The 24,023-nt window shown below is 40.0% G+C and overlaps 1 protein-coding gene across 3 annotated transcripts in view; it reads right to left on the reverse strand.

Annotated features, from left to right (window-relative positions):
* Positions 1-1,307: 1,307 nt before the first annotated feature.
* Positions 1,308-24,023, reverse strand: part of MTX2 (metaxin 2) — a 33,088-nt gene continuing 10,372 nt past the window's right edge. For 2 of the 3 annotated variants that reach the window (XM_035567326.2, XM_035567317.2), the window contains exons 2-10: positions 21,608-21,655; positions 20,598-20,644; positions 8,199-8,271; positions 5,346-5,422; positions 4,534-4,626; positions 3,771-3,809; positions 3,241-3,366; positions 2,579-2,655; positions 1,308-1,812 (exon numbers count right to left, since the gene is read on the reverse strand). In XM_035567326.2, the coding sequence (XP_035423219.1) occupies positions 1,602-1,812; positions 2,579-2,655; positions 3,241-3,366; positions 3,771-3,809; positions 4,534-4,626; positions 5,346-5,422; positions 8,199-8,271; positions 20,598-20,644; positions 21,608-21,655 (791 nt within the window). In that variant the 3' untranslated portion in view covers positions 1,308-1,601. The remainder of the gene's footprint in view (positions 1,813-2,578; positions 2,656-3,240; positions 3,367-3,770; positions 3,810-4,533; positions 4,627-5,345; positions 5,423-8,198; positions 8,272-20,597; positions 20,645-21,607; positions 21,656-24,023) is intronic. The other variant, XM_035567335.2, reaches the window with a different exon arrangement.

Raw genomic sequence — 24,023 nt, forward strand, 5'->3', positions numbered from 1 at the left:
GTTGAGCACAAGGACTGGTTTTGGCACCAGCACATTTCTTGGGTTGTTAGCAGTTCTGGAAAAGTGTCAAGCACAACCCAGAAAGCAGAGCAAAATGATGATGTTTCACGTGTTCAAGGAAATACCAGTTAGAGGCCTACACACAGGCACCATCCCTTGAAGAGTTCCAGGTTGCCAGGGGTTTTGGAGCACCACAATTGTGTGGTTTTGCTTACTGTTGTATTATTGTGCTTACATGCATCACAGGACAGGGAGGCAGAAGGACTAGGGCATGTCAGCCCCAGTCTCATACCAAGCCCTTTGCTAAGAGACCCACCCCAGCAAGTGCTTTAAAGTTCAGAAGCAGCATTAACATACTGGAAGTGGAAACAGCTAGGCAGATGCTTAGCTAGCAAATTCATTTTAGACAGACCAAGACAAGCTGAGGAGAATTGGGAAATCACAGGAAGGAAAAAAAAATGTAAATCTGAAAACCAAAGGTGAACAAGAAATAGAGGCAAGACACACATAAGAAAACATGAAAGCCAGAAGCTATTTTGACATAAGGACTAAATAAAATCACATCAGTTGTACGCAGCAAAGCTCCAAGACATTTTTGTCACCCAGTTCCTAAAGGCATTTTTGGCTGAGGCAGGCAACTTAAATTCTCTAATGCATTTATTTCCAGCTTAGCAATTTGGACTATTTTACGGCTATCCTCCAGGTGTCCTGTCAACAGGATCCCACTCATCTAGCTCACTCCCATGGCCTGATCCCCACACATCACTACTGATGCAGATGGTGACATTACTAACAGCAGTCCAAGCAGAGGATGAGGATAAAGACCTTTTTTCTTCCTTACAGAGTATCTGTCTGGGACAGTACCAGAAAGCTTGCCCTTCTGTTGCTCATAATTAGTCTTGCCTTCTGTAGTGAGAGCTTTGACTTAGGTGCTAACTACCCACATTCCACAAGTGCAGCAGTTTCTTATTGTATTGCAAGGATGTAAAGAAAGGTTGAAGTGTTACTCTAATAGGAATAGTAGGAGGGGAGAAATAAAATAATAGCTAGAGCTCTATTTTTACCCACTAGGTCATAAATGTTGGTCCCTTTGTCAACACGTATTTTTGAAGTGCAAGCACATGAAAGGCTGGGGAGCAGGCAGAAGGAAGAAGTATTTTCTCATCATTAGTTTTATTACATAGTCAAATTATTTGTTTGCTATTTCATGCAAATTGCATTCCTTGTCTTTTTGCTATAATGATGAGCAGAAACTTCTATTACATTCACATAAAGCTTAGTAAAAAAAAAGACATGTAGACCAGAGAAACTTTTTAAAATATTTTATTTTTTTTTTAAATACAGATACAACGTTTTTCCAAGGTCACTTTAGAGTAAGTGGCATACAGCCAATTAATATGGAAGTAAAATGGAAGTGCCCATACAGTCATTTCAGGTTAGATGTGCACAGTATGTTCTAAAACACAAAAATTATATTTAGAGTTTTTCTTGACCCAGAATGATTTGGCAGCTTCAAAAAGCTAACACACATTTCCATTTGCAAACCCATTCATTAAACAACAACAAAAACAAATGCAATCCACTCCAACCAAACAACTTTCTTATCTCAGTAAGGACCTCTTAGCAGATCTGGCTGCAGCAGTTCCAGAGTTGTCCTTATCATGACCTTCAAAGTACTGCTGTTCTATTCGCCTACAAAAGGCTGTGAGATTACCATAGTTTTTCACTTTTTCAGAAAGTTCATCAGTGGTTAGTTGAGTAGTGAGGATTGTGAACAGATGTCCAAATACCAGAGCATCTAATTCAGTTGGTCTGTAAAAACAAATGAAAAAAAAAAAAGCAGGTATTTTGTAAAGTGAGGACTGATTAAGAAAAAAAAAACTGTTCTGAGTAACTGTTAGACAGCAATGCAATCTAAGAATTGGGAAGTAATCAAGCAACACTAACAAATACATGAAAAAGTGTATATATATATATATATAAATTATACATATAGCTATATATATATATATATTATATATAAATAACTATGCTTATCTATATATGCATATACAGATATAAATATATATACACATATAACAATGCAGAAAAACTGTCCTGGCATGATGTACATTTACTGTCCTGTACCTAGTAGAGAATGTTACTTAAACACAGGTAAAGTTTCTTACAAAAAAAGACGCATTTAAAGATAACTGTATAAAGGTGCAAATTTTTAGCCTATGTGAGATGTGGTAGACTCTATATAAAAGACAAGCAGGAATAAAATTAAATCAACAGAAAAAAAATAAACATACAGAGATTTCCTTTTAAAACCTACAATTACTTTTTTTTTTTTTTTGAAATATCATGTTTGTATTCCAGTCACATATTTGAATTTCTTCAACCAATAACACAGAATTGAAATAAACCAGGAGTTTTTTATATTTATACATGGAAAGTATACATGGTGTGTGTATATATACATATGTGTGCGCACATGCATATGCTTTTTATACATATATTCATTTACACACACCATATATATATTTTAAAATATTTTTTAGGGGTGCACGTAACATTTCAGAAGACAGTAACTTACTGCTTATTGAAGAAATATGGTTGTGTTCCTAATCTCTGGGAGAGAGCCTGACAACACTGATCTACATCTTCAAGCACCTATCAAAACACACAAGAGATAAGATAATCATATTGTCAGGAAAGACCAACATTAAAAAAAAATAACCTTCTTACTGTATTTGTGCTGACAGAGGGAACAAAGAATACACAATGTTGGAACATCAAAAGCTGCTAAAGGTAGGTGGTTAAGTGTTATTTAATCTAACATTTAACGTACAGCAAATTAAGTGCTTTCCATAAGATTTTTAACTCAGCTTAATTAAAAGTACTAACTTACACCTCAAAACTGCCTTTTTCTTTTTTGCTACAATCCTGAAAAGCATGCCTACTAATGCCACAGCAGGTGGGGGACTGTAATTTATAAATTATTTTCAGGACCATGGCTTAAACTAACAGTAGCAAAAAATACACACATAGCAAAGCATCCTTCCTCCCACCCCATCAGAATGCACATAATTTAAGATATATTGCTGCTGAAGGTAGATACCTGACTCCAGATGATTTTAAAGTACACAATATATATATTTTTTATTGTAACTGTTTCAAGAAAGCATTACTTCTCTGAAGTCTTAAATAAAAGAGGTAAAGGTGGTGAAGAAATCAAGCTTCACCTTTCATACTGACCTGCTCAAGCGACTTGCCAGCCCACCCAATGGCTTTCATCTTCCGCCTTATCTCCCACTGCTTCTGATAGGCCAAAATGCGGTTAAGAGGCCACGGGTATGGGGAGCCATACCTTGGGTGGGTAATCTTTGTTTTAGAAACAGAAAGGTACTTTGTTATAACAGAAGAAATGCAGATACCTCTATTTACAAAATAGCTAATATTCACACATTTCTGTCACCAAGGGAGATGTAAAATAGAAAGGGTTTTGCGTGACATGTTGCAACTATTTGTGCAGAATTTATAGTTTGCAGTACTTAAAACTATTACCATAGAAACTTACACAAAACCCACATCTATTTTGCAGTCAACTACCTCCAGTAAAGACACAACTTCCCTAAAATGTATATGCAAGCAAAATTAAAGCGAAAAGACTATATCATTAATGGTACAAACCTCAATGTTTCATTTATGAGTAGGGACTTGCAATTGTGAGCAAAAGTGTTTTCTCATTAAATTTTAATTATGATAAATGTTGCAGAACCACTCACCTCCTCTACTGTAACATCATCACACCATTGGAGATACAGCTAGGAACAGAAAGAACATTTACTAAACTTCCCAATAAACAAGAATACAATCATTTCTCACCAGTAGAATTTTTTTTTCTATATTACATTAAATTTAATTCCTCCTATTAGACCTCGGAACATAGAAAAGAAATTAAAACTGGAAGCCACATGCCCAGTTGCTAATCCTTAGTTGGCCAGCACCAGAGCAAAGCTGAAGCTGAAGGCCCACCCACTTTCCTTGCCTGTGCTGCACACAACTCAACACACAGGTTTCCAGCCCTCAGCTACGTGCTTGTGAGCATTTCCAGTGCTGGAACTGCATCATGTTAACTGCCCGCAGATGCAACCCATGGGTAACCCAGCTTCTAGCGAGGCACATGAGCACGTGCACTGTGAAAGGCAACAGTAGGGCTGCCCAGCCAGCCAGGGGATGGGGCAGAATCCCAAGAACTGCTGCCATTTTCCATCTGCAGAAATCAGTCGCTTTTACAGCTACATGGCACACTTCAGGTAGGTGGGGGAATCATACACGTGGCTTGTGTTTACAGGAATATTTCATCAAATAGTCCCATAGGATCCAGAGAATTTATTCCTGCCTCATTTCTCCTCCAAAGTTGATGACCTAATCTAAGACTTAAGTACAGGAAAAAGTCCCGTCCTTTCCAGTACAGGAAAAAGTCCTAAAGCTTTCTTGCCTATAATCACTTATGAAAGTGTGTAGAGTCACTATGGCTTGCTGTACCTCCGCTGTCAAGAGCATATTATTGACTAATTCCATGTAGGCTTTCATCTCAGCTTTTTGGACTTCATCCAACCCATCACTGAGAGAATGGCCCTAATGGGGAAAGAAAAAGAGAGACATGTAAGAAAGGATATTAGAGTATTCAGCAATGCCTGACCCAAGGACCTCTGAAGTCAGTGAGCTTTGGCTCAGATGCTGATCTCTTACATAGCTCAATAACAAATTACAAATGTACTTTTTACATGAAGTGTATTTAGAATGAAAAAGAAATCATCGTAACATGATATAGCTAACCTACAAGAAATATAGGCTATTACCAGTAACAGGTTAACACAGTCTGAGCACACAACCTCCCAGTTAGTATATGTTTGTGTCAAGAAGTAAACAAGTCTACATCTGTGATACAGCTTTATCAAGGTGCCCAGTGAAAAGACAAACATTTTTGAAAATACTAAAAAAAAAAAAAAAAGCAAATATAAACACTATCTGACACTTCAAAATTTAAACCAGCCGTTTCAGGGTTTAAGAATTCTGAGACACTGAGACAGGGCACATAGAAAAGCATTCTCAGAAACTGATATTGGTATGCAGATGTTCTGCACAGAACTTCCAGAATTTAAGGTAATATCAAAGAAAAACATTTCCACCTCAGCGAACTCCCACTTCAGGGTATCCTTGTTTTAAAATGGCACCTGATTTCCACACTGCTTTAAAAAATGAAGTAACAGTCCAGAGGAGCACACCAAATAAGCACAAGTGCTAAGGAGAGCTAACGTACTATTCAGTAATTGATGAAGACAATGTATGATTACCTTAGCTTTTACAAACTGGACTATGGGCCCGAGTTCAGATACTACTTGATTTCCCACGTGAATAAAGGGCACTTTGCCTGTAAAATGAAAAATGTATTTTAGTAAGAGCTTTTTATGCATGTAAAACAACATTTCATATTTTCAAAGCAATTAAATATTATAGGTACACCTGAACACCATTTTTTTGTTGTTGCTTTTGGTTTTATTTTTAAATGAGAACAGGTAAACTTTTTAGATACATAACTCACACAGTTTTAATATGTAATAACAAACATAACTGCCTGATCTTCCTCCTCCTGACCCACTTTTACATGCAGGATTTGCAATTGTGTATTTCAAAGTTATTGAATGAGATCTATTGACTTGAATTTTAATAATGGGTTTTGTTTTGCTGGAAAGACCGAATTCAACATTTATTTGAAGTACAGCTGGGAAATCCCAGGAAAGCAGACAGAGCCCTTGGCTAGTTTGACGACAACGCGTTCCCACCCTCCCTTCTAACCCACTAGCAGGGAAAGGGCTGCTGAAAGGATGACGGGAGAGGTGGCACTGTGCCCAGAAAAGCAAGCAGGGGGAAGCAAAATGCACACTCAGCAAGGCAGGATCTTGACTCTCCCTCCTCCGGTTCTTCAGATTTCCAGTGACCGGGCCAACTGGCTCCTGATGACTGCCCTGATGACTTCACCCTCTGGTTGTGAGCTAGCATGTTTTTAGGGCACTGTGGTTACGGGGTCAGGAACAGCATTAGACCCACATTTTCCCTGTTGGGGAGTTGGAGGGGGTGGGGAGCTTTTTCATCATCGTGGAAGCAAAACTGTGCTAAAGCTTAATATCAGAAAAGATCAACACTCAGTCTATACAGCTCAGCCCAGAAGGCCCAGCATCAAGCAGTGCTAAAACCAGCCAGTCCGCAAAAGGGATCTGGGCAGTGACTGTGTACTGGTAGAACTTGCGATGGTGTGAAGGAAGGCTCCTGAGCCTGCATGGACCGTGTTCTCTGCGTGGTGACTTTTGTTAAACACAGACCTGAACCATGAGGAAGCAGTGTTACATGCAGCAAGCCACAAAGAATGACAGAAGTTGCCTCATGCCCCTTTTTCACAGCTTTAAGCATGTGAAGTTGAGTGTTCCTGCTTCAATGCACCCTAACCACACTGCTCATTCTGTAGATCTTCATCCAAATGCAACTGACAAACACCAACCTTAAGTAAACACCATGTAAACTGAAGACTAAGTCTTATATGATTACTTACATGACTGAAGTCGACCATAAAGTGGAAACAAATGCTGGACATTTTGTATTACTGAGAAGGCCCTCATGACCGAAGACAGCAAACAAGTCTGCCCAGTGCAACGGGGCATAGCACATGCTTTCCTGTCTCTTGCTGTGGGCAAACTCTGCTTTCTATAGAGAGCCCAAAGAGCAAGATCCATCAATACCTGCCTGACTCCAAATACGTTATTAGCAATACATGCATTCCTTTCCACTGAAACACATAAAACCTAGTGTTAGGCCTAGTTCAAACAGAGTTCATGCTCGCAGCATTCAGTCATGGTTTTTATCCTGAAATTCCCTCTCACTGGCTCAGTTGGCCTAAGGGTAATAAATGAAGTACACCACACCAACAAAGGCTCCATCTGCATCCATACACTGCATACTGCGAAAGGAAATGCAGACCTTTCTGAGCTGCAGAGTTCAACGATTTCAGCTGGGCTGTACTTTCCACACAAAGACAATCCTTCAGTATTCCACTTTTGACTCCCTCAGAATGGATTTTGTCATTACGACGACGACAAAGTAAATAACCTTCACCCCCAAGCGATGAGATGCAGATCTGTCTACCGCTGCTATGAGACAGAGGGTGGCAGGAAGGGAGCAAATACAAACTTTTTTCAAATTATCCTTACAGAATGAAAATGTGGTAAAGAAAGGAAATTGGGAAAATGGCAGGTGCCAGCAAGTGTGGACATGGGTTGTGGATGGCAAAGAAGAGAGGGCATGCAGCTGCCACCAGTCACACTCCTGCACATCTAAGAAGCTCCTCTGTGTAGATGTTCAGCATTCTAAAGCTATCTTTATTTACAAAAGGTAATTATCTTGGTATTTTTCACTGCTGCCAAGCAGCTTTCCTTTCTTCTTAATAGTATAACTCCAGCTGCTTTGACTGAAATATCAGTAGCAGCAGCAGAACTCGTACAGTTGGCAGACATATACTGACAGGCCTTTCCATGTGGCAAGTGTCAGCTAGAGCCAGGCAATTGGCAAACAGTATCTTGTAACACAACAAAAATTGAGATGGAGCGCACTGACTGCCAGACTTCTGAGCCCTGCATTCAGCAGTTCTCTCTGGGTATCAGAGAGAGGTTTAAAACCACCAGGCACCCGTAAGAGTGACAATGCATTCTTCCCCTGTATTTACATACCAGCCACCATCTCCCAGACAAGGTAACAAAAGGTACTCTCTCCAGTTTTGTCTCGTTCCAGGAACAGGAAAATACAATACCGTTCACTGATCAGCAGGAATATTCCCTGGATGCAGATTAAAGGTATTTTTGGAAACGTCTGTCTGTTTCACGTCACAATCCTCAAGCTTTTTAGAGACGGTTGCCACCAGGCACTTGAACTGTCTGCTACACCTTAGAATGGCATTCACAGGCTTCCTTACGTATTGTACCATCGTTACTTTATATTTACCTATTTTAATTGTTTACAGGAAAGAAACTGCACCAGAGAAGAGGGGGAAGGCATCCCAGACACGTAGCATGGACTGACTTATCAGCAAGACAAGGCTCAGTTGCCATGACATCAAACTGGAGGTGTAATGTAGTAAGCTAAATGAAGGCCGCACTTACCAGATGGGGACATGTACTCAGCATTTGCCCTGCAAACCACCCGGACCGGCAGGTTGCACATTTGCAAAAAGGCCTGCAAACAAAGCATTTAAAAAGCATTGATATACCAGTGACAGACAAATGTATTCTTCTCGATCCATATGACTATGTTTATATCATAGATATGTGCTAAGAATTTGCTAAATAGTTCCTTGCATACTGCTTTTAAGCAAAAAGAAAAACACAGTTTTCTAACATTTTTAGACAATTGTTTATTGTCCTGTCATTGACTGGCATTCTTCTAATGAAGTTTCTTCCCCCCACCCCCCAAGAGGAGCGAAGAAGCACCATCTGAAAGACACAACTAGTGTTGTGGCTGTACAGAATTAAGTGACACTGCCCATCCTGAAAATCACAGTACTTGCTTCTTGCAGCTAGAGCTGGCTAACCAAACTCATGCTATGTAACACAGCAAACACACATAGCACCTTCCCACATTACAACAGTTGCCAGAAGTTTTGCTTTACGACACTCTAAGAGCACCAGCCTGCTTTGGGGGGGAAATATTTATTATCTGTAATTTGTGTGAATCACAGAGAGTACAATTCATCAATTTACTGCTTCTTTCATCTCTAACCTTGGATCCAAAGCATCCTCAGTAGGATACTGATTTTTGTCAGCATCTGCTGTCACTACCAAATCCCTGGTGTGTTTCTGTTTAAAAAGCAAAGCATCAAGACAAATACTTGCAATTTAGATGTATCATGGCACATAAGGAACCTCTTAAACTGTAGTCTCTCACAACTGGGCTGAAGTCCTATCATTTGTCTTTGCACTTAGAAAGGTCGGAATTGCAGACTTCCAACATTACACCTATTTATCCACCGTGGCTTGAGGTTTAGAAAAGCCTACCCCAAGAACACAACCAACCATGAAGGAAAATGCTGCTCTATCTTGATGGAAGGTGTGGTCTGCACTTGCTGCAAGTGAGAAGATCAAAGCCAAAAAATGTTAAGTGCCTCAGGTCCCAGAGAATGGCAAACAGCACAGCATACTTTTAAAACTGTTTTAGAAACAGCTCTCCCAGCTTGAGTAATGTGTACTCTATTTGCACTTGGATCTCATCTGGGAGACGGAGTAGAAAGCCAAAGCAAATAAAGTAGATAGCACCCAGCAAGAGCCCTGTCACAGATTCCCAGAACGTGACCTAACCATAATTACATTCAGGAAACCAGTGCCCACAGCAGAAGGTATCACTGGCCGCTTTCTGCACGAGCTTCCACCTAGCTCTTCAGGTTACAAGATCTGGCAGTAAACTCTGCTCTCACAGCTTTAGATGCTTAGGCCCTAACCACAGACACCAAAATAACCCAAACCTTAACTGCACTAAGACTGCTCGTCTCCACACTAAGTAAGTATGTAAGGCATTAACTAACACTGACACCAGCACTCTTCCCAGCTTTGTGGCTTCTGTAGTATCCATCAAACAATCCCCCTCCTCTCCCTCATGGTCTTTCGGTGCTTCGTTCCCAAACCCTAACCCAAGCACTGACACTAACTGTACCCAGGGAACAAAAGCTGAAATCTTTGGTCCCTTTCAAGGGCTCTTCCAACCAACCAAAGCACCGCACAGTTCATTCCACCTTTTGGCTCGTGCATTTTTAGATGAGCTATGGACATGAACTGCTACAAAGATACTGACTGCAGCTGACAGCAGCCTGCCTCTGAACTCTAGAGGCTCTGCAAAATTCACTTGGATAACTTGGGTTTCTACAGATTTTGATTTCCTCAGCCTAATACTAGCTGAAAGCTCTGCTTGGGAGCCAGTTACTACACAGCCACATGCAGAACTGTGTGTATGTACATCTGCCAAGTACTAAAAGTCTTGCACTACTCAGGAATAAACCGGTCCTTTGACGGCCAAAGCCTCCTCCCTACCAGAACCTCTACAACTGCTTAAGGCAGCAACTATCACCCACAGAAAACACAGGGTGCTGCTCACATCTGACAACACCCCCCTCTTTAAGTGTGCACCAGCTGAAGTCCACCACATACCAAGACTCTTGCAGCCTCAGCTTCCCGAACTCCATGCAAACAGCAAGAATACCCAAAAGACTAATTCTTAAACAGGAATTTAGGGCGTTGGTCTCAGTCCTAGACCTCTTCCTTTGCCTCTTGGCTCTGCGGGATCTAGGAATGGTGCAGACTGTTCCAGGTACTGCTATATGCATCATGTCCTCTGCCCAGACTGGGGCTCTATACTGAACTTTGGAAACAGACAAAAGACAAGAATTTGGTGATTTTGGTTCAGATTAAATACTTATTAGTGTGCCACTGCTGGATGCGGTGTAACCTGCTGAAAACATCCAACAACTCCACCGGAATGCAGATTTGGTTCTTCTCACAGCTCTGTCAGTTGTTACGGTAGGACACAACCTCCCCTCAGCAGCTCTGTGCTGTGGTGGAACTGCTGGCACCAGACAGCAGCTTCAGAAGGAAATTCATCTTTGGGCAGGAAAGAGGGGGACTGAACTCGTACCATACTACTTAATCCCTAGCCATTGAATTTCACCTCAAAAATATGTGAAGTTTCATTTCATCTGGGCTTACCAAATGAATTCCCTTTGCAGTAAGGCATTAAATTAACTCTGCAATTCTGCATTAAGCTAGAGATGAACTTTAAGACCACCATGTACTATTCTCACTGCTGGTGCAGAAGAGAACGTCTGAACTGCACTGGAGTTTGAGTAACACATGAATAACTAAAGAGCTTGCGAGTGCAGAGACACATTCAAGCACGGGGAAGTGACTCATAAAACTATTTTTACTTTTCCATATCAGTGTGTCAAAAATGAGATATGCCAGCACAGAACGCTTAGGTTACAGGAGTTCCTTCAGCAAGTTATTGCCTGTACTGTACATAGGCTTCTACACAGTACAAGGTTACTACAAAAAATACACAGTTTGTAACTGTAAAAAGCATTTTTCAACAGAGGCTAAGCTATAAATAAAATCTTATTAGTGTAAAGAGTTCAGCCAAGATTCCATCAAAAATCTAAATGTGACCTCTCTCTCTCTCCTTCTCCTCAATAAACATCCACAGACCACAGAATATCGACCCTTATTATATTTGGCAGGAAAATTCTACCTCGGTCTCTGGCCTAGTTCAAAGTGGACTGAGAACACGTTGCCATTGGGACATCTTGGAAATGCAAACACGCTGGGTCCATGTGCCTTTTCAGCACTTAAAGAAAAGCACAGAGAGGAGGTTAAACTAGAATTGAGCTCTAACGTGGGAAGAAATTTTAACTGAACTAAACAAAACGTTCACTACTCTGCATAACAAAGAGCAGACTCTAGCAAGCTTAGAAGTCAGCTGGTCTACCCTCAGTAGGCTTTAAAAAAGACCCTTAAAATACCCACCAACACAACACAACGAGAAAACATCCTTGGAATTGCCTCCATTTCCAATGAGCATTTCTTAGATGAGAGACCAGAACTGAGCTGGAGAAGCTGAAGAGTGATTCAAGGTTAAAACTGGGTGCTTCCATCTAGCTCTGCCTTCACCCCAACAGCCCTCCTGCACGTTCAGCAACACCACACACCAGAGCTGCCTCTCTCACAGCCTCATGAGCCCATTCCAGCAACTCCCTGCAGCATCTGCGTGTCAACACCTGTTCTGCTCCAGTCTTTGTCTGTGTTTGGGATCAGCTTTAACAAGTTGAGAAGTAGAAACAAAATACAAAACCAAGGGAAAACAGATCAGTGAAAGAGATCATTTAATCATAAAAATCACTTAATGCCATACAACAAACCTAAATATCTGAAAATGAAAAACTGCTATCTTGCCTTTAAAAAGTTACAAAGGCAGGGAATTAAATATCAATATGCTTGACCGGTAATCTGTACCCAAAGCAATCTTAAGTGCTCCTTAAATATTCCTGTGCAGGAAAATGAAAAGTAGAAGGAAAGTTCCACACCATTCCACTATAAGGGCTCAGCCTAAGAAACACACCTTGCAATTAGCATCACTGCAGGAGTACTTAGTATAAGATGACTGAGAAGCTTTGGATACTACTAGTATTAACAACACAGGTGGGTTCCTTTTATTATTTTTTTTTTTTTTGACTTTTGAGTACAGTGAATGCTCAAATAATTATGATTTCTTTTAGAGAAGAGATGGACAAAAGTTATGACCAATGCATCCTTATAAATATTCATTGCTGGAAAACCTCAACTTTCTTTCTGATATATTCAGCTAGATGAATTTGATTTTAGCCAGTAACTGGTTAATCAGCATGAACACTTACCAAAACAGTTGAAATTGGCACAAATTAAGGAAATCCCACAGAGAAAACATAGGAGAAAGAAGACAAAGGAGCAATTTTTGTGAGGCATTATCTCCTTTAACATTTTAGCTTGGTGATCAAGGGGAGGATGTGTTCCCTTTTTGCCCACTCACATAGAATGTTAAGCACCAGCACATTTGGTGTGCAGGTGGTATCAGACCACTACGGTTTCCAACCCCGATAAAAGACGCAGTGGAAGACTGATTATTCCAGCTCAGAACATCTCGCTCTCCCTTGGGTACATACTTCACATACGCATCTTGAGCAAGCCACCAGGAAACGGGGAGTGAGCACCACTCCTCCGAGTGCTTTCAGAGTGAAGGCTGGAACCACCCCAGTGCAGTTCTGCTGAGATTTATGAAGATATCAACACCCCTTCAAAGACATGGCATCAAAAGCTGAGCGACCCAAAAGATCAAGGGCCCAGCCTTATTCTAGTACATCAGAGATCACTGTTAACATCATAAATTTGGCTGATCAACTTAAAAAGACTGGAAGGGGTCAACTGAATTCCAAGATAGTTAATCAAATCCTACAAAAAAAAAAATCACATAAAAACTGGTAAGCAAGGCAGTAATGGCAAAACTAGAAACCTGACACTTAACTGAGCACAAGCCTAACTGTCATACCTTGCAAAGATGCTTTTAATTCCAAAGAAAGGCATTAAATTCCCCTCTCTCTCTTCCTCCTCTGGGAAAAAAAAAATTCTACCACAGAATGAACAGAGCGAATCCACAACCTGGATCTCCTCCAGCATTTAGGACTCTCATGCAAGAATATTAAAGCAGTTGCTTAACAGCTATCCAAAGAGTTAACTACTAAGATGAATTAATAGAGAAAAAGAATTAATAGCCTTATTTCCCTTTGCACATGTTACAGAAGATCCGAGAAGACTGCCCAATACACTTTATACAAACAAAGAAGACTTCATTCAAGCATAAACATACAGAATTAACTACAACGGAAGGACATCAAACCAAAATGCTCAGGCTTTTGAAATAAATGAGTAATTTCATGGTTCATACTAGCTAACGCAACATTTACGAGAGCAATAAAATCTCAGGTTGGGAAGGACTGAGTTCATTCCCCTGGCATCAGCAGGACTTCCTCCTGTATCCATATATATATCACTGGCTATTTGCATTTCTGTTAATTTAAACATGGGCCTGACTTCTCATTCAGTACCGATATTGGCCAATGACTGAAGCAGAAGATGGGAAGACAGTCCAGGTTAGTAACTTATGTCCAGTGTAACGTCTTCTTCAAAAACCTTTCTCCCAGTTACTTCTGGAACAAAGACTGTCCTTTCTTTGAATGAGGTTAATGGGAAAAACAGAGAAAGGTATTAAAAAAATAAAGATTTGACTTAATGGGGTCTGTCATTATCTCTTGCACATGTGCTCTCTCCCCCCTTCTTCCCTGAGAATCCCCCCCTTCTCGTGCCAGTCCAGCCTCTGTACCTGTAGCAACACCTACTCTTCTGGCATCCGGGAAAAGCAGAGAAATGTGAACAGTAACTTTTTAGCAATGCTACCACCGCTTTCTTCCAGACTGAAAGCTCTCAGTCAGAAGTTTCTACCTCTTCTGTGCACCTCATTTTTAATGGGAGGCTTTGCTGTACACTGCAAAGTGGAGAGCTGCTGCAGATCCATGGGGAGGAACAGAGGAAGGGAGAAAACATGCCACAAAATGAATTACATTTCTCCTTCCCTGCCCTCCCCATATTTAATGTTACAGTCTAGGGAAGACAGAGTCTGGGAACAAGGACAGTAAACTAATAAAAAGCACAGAGAAGCCTCTCAGTGCATCTCCTGTCCTAACGCACCCAGCACAGGATTACAGTTTGCACTGGGCTGCTGTGTTCTTCTCCCAAACAGTGGCAAAAGTCACTCTGTTTTGAAAGTCAGTGTGGAACAAGCCAGTCTGTATTTTTGCTGCAGCAAAAATGAAGAGAACGAACAATCAGCAGTTATATGAACGAGGTTGATCTGAAGCTTTGAGGTGTCACTTTTTACAAAATTAATTAAACAACTTATGCCTATCACTCCAATCATGGCAGGTGACACCTCCTGACAAAATTACAGAGGACATTTACAATAGTGTTGCTTAGAGGACACAATCAACTGAAGGCTTACTTTGTTTTCTTACAGTTTACCCAATTTCAAATTCAAAACGTAAATAGTACGTTGGATTTCAACTACCTAAAAAAATAACCAGCGCCATCATGTTTGTGCTGCTTCACCAAGGCTCAAAAGCACAGAGCCCAGAAACTGCTACCCATCACAGGCAGCTCACCCCAGCCCTTCCCTCTCCTCCACTTCTCACATAACTGACATATTCAGCTCTGCTGCTGCCCCCAAAACAATGCAAGAAAGTGATGCCATTGTGTCTTCCTACAATGACAAGGATAGAAAATGACTGTGCATGAAGTACAATGGGAAGGACTAAGAGAAGAGAGGGGAGAGTTTTGTATTTATTCCCTCGGTGACCCTCACTCACCCTTCATCTTTGCCCTGCCCAACTAAGATTGGGCGCTGTCGATTGGAAACATAACGTACTTCAGGCAGTGAATCACCCCATCAGAGCTCCAACACAATGCTCTCCTCTTCCCCCCCAGCCCCCTCTCAGAATAATACATATGAGCAAACACATATACTCATTAAAAATGAGTTACAACTTGATGTAAATCATATCCAGATTGCAGTTGCTGAGATCAGAGGAAAGAATGAAATTACTTATGCCAAGACTCAAATAGTTCACAACTTACGTCCCCACATGAGGAACACTATTTTCAGATGGCACACACTCCAGGCTTCATTTGAAGAAGATTTAGTCATGATTAGATTTTTAATAAAGAACGAGCCATTCCAAGCAACTCTATTCAGCAGCACTTCTAAAAGCACTCACACAATACTGTTGTGAAGAAAGAGTAAAAGGCATTTTCTGTTTTCATTCTTACATTATTTCATGAGCACACAAAGGACAATACGTGATGACAACTAGAGAGTTATTCTCTACTTTATTGCAGGAACACATTTTAAAATTAAAAACCATGAACAAATCTACAGAATAATTCAGTTTTCATATCAAACAGCTGCAGACCCTGTAACTGAAATAGTATGTCTAAGGTTATAAATGAAAACTGTTCAGTATCATTCTTTGAGTGACAGATTAAATTCCTAATCCAGTTATGGTAATGGCCACATTTGTAGTTTAACATAAATTAAGAGCTTAATTATATTTGTGACTATTTTAAACAAAATAACAAATTCCTTTGTACCTGTGAACGTAATTTATAGCAAAGCCATGTTCATTTTCCAAAACAATCTATTTTAGACTGCAGCCCAACACTGCTCTAATGGTATAATGTAATTCTAGTTGTAGAATGTGGAAAGAGTAGATTCACTGGTAGCGCAGAGGTTTTGAAGATAAATGAAGATGCTATTCATTCAGGGGTAATTTCATCTTAGAACTATATGAAAGATGTTTCACTCACAAAAGGTACCTGTATGGCTTGGGATTTAAGCATGTTTTCAGCTACAACATAATGCTGCTAGATTGATTATGTTGATACTGCATTTCTCATCATGAAGAATTCCAGCTTTTATTCTCTTTAAAAAAAAAAAAAGAGGCCGTCAGATTTTCATTTCACTATGCCTTTGTTCAAACCTCAGCAACAAGTTCAAATTTCTCCTAATGTTTTGTCTAGAGGAAAACCAAACCACAATTCATACACACACAAAAAAAATCACAAATCTGTAGAGAGCAATTAATCATGTGTGATTTACACATTTATTTGATTACTTGTTGAAGTAAATAAGCAGTTAGTCTGTGTAACACAATTTTAAATTGCCCAAACATCCTTCTGTCATTCAGGACTAAGAACAGACAATTCTAAATGCACTTTCCTGGAATATATTAAGACCATTTACAGGGACATCAATTGCACTAGCAATTAATACATATCTTAATGTAATGAGCTGTATAACCTCAGGATAGCTACTAGAATTTCCACAGTCCTGAACAATCTAGACAGCCTTTTAAGCAAGACTCTAACGCTACCTGCATAAATATTTCAGAAGAATCTGCAAGGACAGAGGTAGTCTAACCACTCACATTCCTCCTCCTGACAAGTTGGGACAGCACAGAGATGCTCTGTGCTGCATTTGAGGCCACAGGCCCAGCAAAGCACAGCTACATTAAGCCGCTGCCGCCTCCTCTGCTGCACCAGTGCTGCCATGTCGCTGGCCAAAAGGCTTTATCTGCACCCCGGAATCAGTAGGAAGACGGGGCCTGGGCAGGCCCTCTGCTTCAGGCTGAAGCATGGTCTCCTTTGGTTATCAGGTTTGATCCAAGTTCATGGCTGAAAGTAAATGAAAAACTGTAGCCTACCTGCACAAGAATAAAGCAGTATCCTAAAGTATATAAAACTCAAAAAAGAAAGTGTTTATAGACATACAAACACACAGCAGACCTAACTCACCATCTGTAAGAGATGAAGACAAGGGTGGCCTGGCTTCTGGAAGGCCTTGGGTCTGGTGATCGTCCTTACAGAAAGGCCCATAACCCACTTCTTAAATTGCACAATTCTTTCTTTTATTTTTCCAGCTGACCACGCATTACTGAGGTTTCTCTCTCCCAGATACCTCCACACGAAGTATCATATAAAAACACTACGTTGCAAGAAATTATATGCAGAAACTTACACACATTCTACCTTCTGTTTGCCAGTACACAGCAACAGTGTCTAAAGGCACCAGACCTACAGGCCAGACATGCATAAAGGCAGGCTGAGCAGCACCTCAAGTACCTGGCAGACAAATGTAAATAATAATAATAATAATAATTAAAAAAAGGTTGTGAATACAAAAAGTATTTACATTACTGAGAATGAGCATTTAACGTTCATTTTCCCTTCTTCCCTCTCCCCGACCCATGGTCTGATAATGGTAACCCAAAACCCCCTTACAAAACACCTTCGGTTGTTCTGTGACTGAAATAAGTTCTGTCTTTGCTTCTGGTTTTTGGTGACTTTTTTTTTTTTTAGTATGATACGACTGATAAGCAGGAATGCTGTATAATGGAAGCCATACAATAAATAAACGGAGAATGTTTTTAACCATGAGTCACACTACCTAGGAAGTATATGTATTTTCATTAACTTTAATGAGAACGGGGCTGAACATCCCATGAGAAGAACACAGCCTTCATTCTACATACAATATTCTCATTCCTGTAGCTGGAAAATCATTGCTGACACTAAAATCAGGGGAAAATACTAATTCCTCAGCAGTGAAAACAGTTTCATTCAATATCGAGACTCTGCAGCCAAAGATCAAATGGGCTTCACTTTCAGCAGGACTGTGTAATACCCTACTTCACATTAACAAACAAGGAGTGCAAACACCAAGATGTAACAGAGATAACGCACTAGCTCATTTGAAGTTATGTTGCATTTTCAGCAAATTTAAAGGACCTGAACACAGAAAAGACAAAGGAATTCTTAAACCAGTCTGCTTTCAGGAACAACAATGGGTAGAAGAGGAATTAAAAAACAAAAGCCAAAAAACTAACAGAATCAGCAGAAAGATTCCACAAGAAGAGAGGGATTTTGTTTGTTTAACTGCTGAAGGCACCACTAACACAACTGCTTAGCAATTCCCAGAAGACACTGTCCTCCCCTCTCTTATATGAGATAGAGCTATAGTCAGGAGCCCAGACTGCACTGCACACGGAGAAATCCTAAATCCAACTGCTATCAGAGCAGCAAGACAGAACCAACTTCCTACACTCAGCCTGCAGCCCCCACTACCCACCAACTCCAACAAGATACCCACAACAGCCTTTGTTACACCTCCACTGAGAGCAACTCGCGCCACCGTCTGCTCGCTCTCCTGACGAGAGGTACCCCAAGTGCCAACTGCACTGCTGGGTCGTCAGTTTTACAACTGCCAACCTCCACGTAAGATGGCATTGGATTTTATTATTTATTTTATATCTATCTGTATATGTGTTCTCTGAGAGCTATCCCAGAGCAGTGTGATGCAGAGATGCTGTAAAGAGATTGAGAGAGATCTGAAAGACCAGTTACAGCACATGTAGAGTCCTGATGTGAGCCGCATTCCTTCAGATTTGATGACAGCTGACTCCGTATGCTCTTTTGATCAGATGTACTCAAAATTCTGATGCATTTTCACCATATGCAAGTTCATCAAGCCATGAATGAGCTACGTATCTCTCTGGTGATATTCACTTACACAGCATCTGTAGTAGCGACAAGGGAAGGGCAATTGTGGGGAAAAAAGCCCCAGGTACCAGCCCCTATTCCTCCTCCTATACCCCCCCCCCCCACACCCCCCATTTCTTCCTCAGGGAAGAAATTAAAAAAAAATACACACAATAGAAAAAGATATGCAGTAAAAAGATAAAGGTCCTCTCATCAGCATAAAAAGCAAATTCTGAAACAGAGGCACTCAGCAATTTCCTTATGCAAACCACACCACTGGTATATTTAAAGCTTTCTGATCACTTCGCTAGTAATACATAACTACAGATCCTAGTATCATTTCAAAATGGATCGAATACACCAAGGATAACTATTCTTTCACAGTCAGAGTCTTGTTGCACAGATTCTTCCAAATAGATATGATTCTCCAATACAAAATTGTTCTATAAAGTTTAAGATCAGATATCTACCAGAGCGGTATTTATAGTCATGGCTACTATCAGCTGTCCAGCTAGAGAATATTGAAGAAAAACAAGCGTTTTTAATATATTATAGCCAATTTATCATCTAAGTGGCATGTGTAGGATAACAATGGACTGGAAACAGTAAAGCAAAATGATGCATTAGAAAAGGAAATTTTAGGGTTATGTTGTTTCTTTTGTTTGTGTTTTAAATACAAGCCACACCTATATGCATTGCTAGATGGTAAGAAAATTCATAAGAACCACAAAATATAAGGTTTCTGGACTGAAAAGGAACACTGAGATCAAATGGGCAACAAAACCACTTATTTGCTTTAGTGTGAGGCATGATATAAAACACACTGCCCAAACAAATAAATATCGCCCCATTTATTTGGTATCTCAGAGATGACTCATCTTTCGAGCACGAGATAAAGGTACCTTTTTGCTGTGATAGAATTTTACAGTGTAGGTATTTCCTACATTGCCAGACTGGAATAAAAAAAACAGTTAGAGATCCTATAAGTAATTACCACGATCAAACCATCCTAACCTTCTTACCAGTAACACCAGTTACAGTCTTCAGTGTCCCTTTTTGATAGCCCTCAAAGATCGCTTGGACGAGCTGCTCTGAGCTCGACCACACACTAAAAGCAAGGAGCAGGGGAACAGTGCAGCTCCCTACTACACAAAGCGAAGGCAAATTTTCTTTCGAGAACAGGAACCTTACAGGCATCCGGCTCACCAACACTTCTGACAGCCAGACCCTCTCTGCTAATGGGGAAAACATCCCCTCGAGATTTGGGGTTACTGAACCTAACAGGTTAATGGAATTTACACGGACTTCACAGCCACAGAGGTGCTTTTAAGTCAATTAGAGATGCAAGTTTGTCAATTATATGGACTATTTCTAAAAACCACATTGGATCTCAACTACGTATACATGATGAAATTGAGAAAAACTGTCAGACCCATGGAGATTCAATGCTCACGATAGGAAGCACGGATGCCCTGAGTTGGGGGCATGAGTATGCAGCAATCATCATGCAAGATATTACAAGAGGAACTAGCATGCCAACTGACAAAAGATGGGAACCATACACGGGTCCTAGATTAGGCAGGCAAGCAAATTTTGTACGATATAATACAATATAAACAGGAGTACGAGCAGCCACACTGTATATAGAACACTCAAAATCCTTGAGGCTCTGGCACGTCAATGACAACATAAAACACATCAGATGCAGGAAATAAGTCACTGATTTTGACAGAAATAATTCTTAAATTATTCACTTAGGTAAATACAGTTATTTTAGCTGGAAGATAATCATTCAAAATATAAAATGTAATTAACACCTTTAGTTTAGAAAAGATGACATTTTACCTGAACAGCAAGGGAAGATGCATTATCAGAAAGCAAAATTTGATCCTCTGTTGAAAGAAAAAAAAAAAAAAACAAAAAACCCACGATTACAAAAAGCAGTGCCCTTTTAGCTACCAACCTGTAACTGTAAGTCATTCTGGATTGCATTTCTTACACATAAAACAAGAAGCACATACATAATTATTACGCAGCTGGACTAGAAAACCTGTGATATGAATATTAAAAAAATGCATCAGGAATATTTCTCCTGCAAATGCAACAGCATTTATCATATTATACCAACAATGTACAATAAAAATGCTCACAACTGAGAACCAAATGCTTGAGCTTTATGCCAATTACTCTTCTTCTAATCAAAGTTAAATAAAACCGCATCTTCATAACTCCTCTGGCTAAAAAGTAAAAGCATTCAGAAACCTATAAAAACGGCTTGCAGTTAATATTGCACACTGTGTCTAGGTCTGTCACACAAAAGAAAGATGACAAGTTCACTGCAATAAAAATTCCATGCTTAGAAGACTAGGGCTGCTACCTATTAGTCTTCATTACTTTGCAGTCTTCTGACAACTGTAGCAGGCTGCTGAGCCCCAAATGGGGGCCATAATGTGATCTGATGATATATGAAGAGCTGCTAAAGGGAGCCTGAACCATCCTAGCCTATACATTTTAACAGTTCCTTTTTACTGAGAGCCCACTTTACCACAAGACTTCAAAAATCTGCTGCCTCAGCTATTGGTGCAGTAAATCTGCCAACTGTGCCTGCAACCACATCATTTTACACTGCCTACAGCAGCCAATATAATGAGTCAATAATAAACCAAGGACCTTATAGGCCATGAATAGCTGGTTTATATTGGCAGATGTAAGCGTAGCGAAAACCTCTGACCAGACAAACAACACAAAGAAATCTTTTAACAATTTCTGTGCTTCCTTGCAGTTAATTATCTTAGTGCATATTTAATGTGTTTTTAACAACAAAGTAATTACTAATTGCAAAGAAGTGTACCCACCCTTCAGTTGCTGATACAATGCAGCGTTTTCAGGCCAAGGCTCTGCGGCTGTGGAAAGAAGAAGAATTAATTAAGCAAGCCAAATGACAATGCGCCTGCAGATACTAACTGAACACGAACGTTACCTAGAGCAGAAACTCAAACTGTAAGGATGCTGATGCAAGATTTGACCTGCCCCAAAAATGTCCCACTGCCATTCACTTCTCCTGTACTTCTTTTTGCTCACAGAGGTACACCACAGGGCAGAAAATTAAGTCCCAAAATTGAATGGTGCAGTAAAAGCTAAAATTCAATCTCCATTGCAGAATGGCCCTACAATTATCACGCAGCAAAAGCAGGTAGCTTCCCTCTGCCAGAAAGACAACATGCGTACATTGCCATCATAATTCTGGCCACTCTCCACAGCAATTATTTATTAAGGTACTAAACAATGAATTCTGGAAAGAACAGAACAAAACACAGAGGAGAGAGGCACAAACCTCAAAACCAGGTGTGAAGAATGCTTCGGAGAAATGGAAAAGCTTTCCGCCTTTTGAGGTTGTGTCCTCACTGGTCCAATATTATACTCACAAAGCCAGGTGCTCGGGCATGTCAGAAACAAACCCACCACAAAGACCAGGACTACCTTTTGTTTTAAATTATGTACCAGTCAACCCTAAAATGGGAATGTCAATATTCATTAAAAAACCTGCATCATCAGTTGTTCAAAACAGCTGAACAGTTGTTCAAAAAAAAAAAAAGCAAAGACATAGAAGACAATAACATCTCCCAACTGAGAACTGCTGCACTTAATCATATACCGTGTGAATTTATGGGAAAACAAAAATAATAATCAGTAGTGATTTACTGTTAATGCTAGCATTAGGATAACAGGTCATCGCATTGTTTGGTCTCTGTTACATTCTTTGTTAAATTCATTTTAGAAATCTATTTTTAAATACCAACTCAAACTTGGATTCTATCCAAACTAGCTATTTGTAAATAAAATTAATGTTCTAATCCCATAAATAAAGATTTTCTTAAGCAGTGAAGTCTATAAATAATTATGTGTACTTCAGACAGAAATATGCCACTGGCTTCCGTAAGGTGTCTTTGTGTCTTTGCCCTCAAACACCAAGAAAATACTCATGAAGTATTAACTTTTACGGAAGTCACATAGAACTGTAAAGCTTATAACACTGTGCAGAGTTTTACAAAGGTCACTACCTTTAACATTAAGGCACAGAGCCTATCAAAGCTATACTAGTATGGGCTTGAGAAAGCAACTAATCACACTTAAGTGTCACGAAGAAATGTTTTATGTTTTATTGTAGCAGTTACTGGTTTTACACCCCTCCATTAAAGTTTTGCCCTGGAGTAAAAATTCTTGAGGTGGAAGCACATTTACTTCTTGAAATAAAGACTAGATAGTGTCTGTGGTACTACAGCCCTAACTGTTTAAAATAATTTATCTAAAATACATTTCTTCAGGTCCACTGAAGTCTTGCTATAGCAAATGGAATGAGGGAATTAAGAATGTTATTACTGTACTTCAGCAAACTTGCAGTGCTGAACCCTGAGATACTTACAAAAGTAACTAAGTCACAAAGGTACGCTGCCAGCAAACAGAAAACATCCTTTTTCCATGCCCAAAATGGTACTGAGACCTTGAAATTGCACGAGCCCATTTCAACTGATAGTTTCTGCCTGACCCTTTTCAGACTGGAATGTCAGATTTATATCAAATTCCTGGACTCCAGCCCAAACTGGAAGCAGCCTGTTCTTCCACAAGCACGTGGCTGAACTATCTCAGGCCGACTAAAATTAAATGAGCTTTTCACGTTCCAACAAAAGAGCTAAGTACGTCTCAAGAAGTTCAAACACTAATTGCAGTCTGATCTTGGCATTAAGCTACAGGCAGCCCTGGATATATATCACAGCTTCTTAGCACACAGAATCCAACAAGACACCACTGCTACAGCATGCCATGTCTATGTTATAAAAAAACATGTTTGTGTCATAAAACAAAATACAAGCAGAATGGTTTTGAAATTTGTTGGCCCTTATCTGCTTAAAATTTCCATCCACGTTCTACTGACCACATACAGATTTTCACAAATCGTATTTACTGCAGATTTGACCCTAATTTCATCAGTCATGATATGAAGTCTTTACCACATATAGTCTTAGCATATACAGAAGCACACACCAAACTAAAGGGAAGGAAAGCACGAGGGTAGTTTTAAATCTTTGCATTTGCTCATCCACCACCCAGCTGCATACTAACACGTCTTTGGACAAGTAAATGACACAAGGCCAAAGAGTTGCATGAAAGTCTCAGCCATTCTTATTAGGCCACCTTAATTCCAAGTTTTAACAGTTTTAAGAAAATAAAAGAGTAATCCCCCTGTTCCCAGCCTCTGACAGGCTCCAGAGG

Source organism: Cygnus atratus, chromosome 6 (assembly GCF_013377495.2).
Source record: "Cygnus atratus isolate AKBS03 ecotype Queensland, Australia chromosome 6, CAtr_DNAZoo_HiC_assembly, whole genome shotgun sequence".
NCBI classification, from domain to species: domain Eukaryota; kingdom Metazoa; phylum Chordata; class Aves; order Anseriformes; family Anatidae; genus Cygnus; species Cygnus atratus.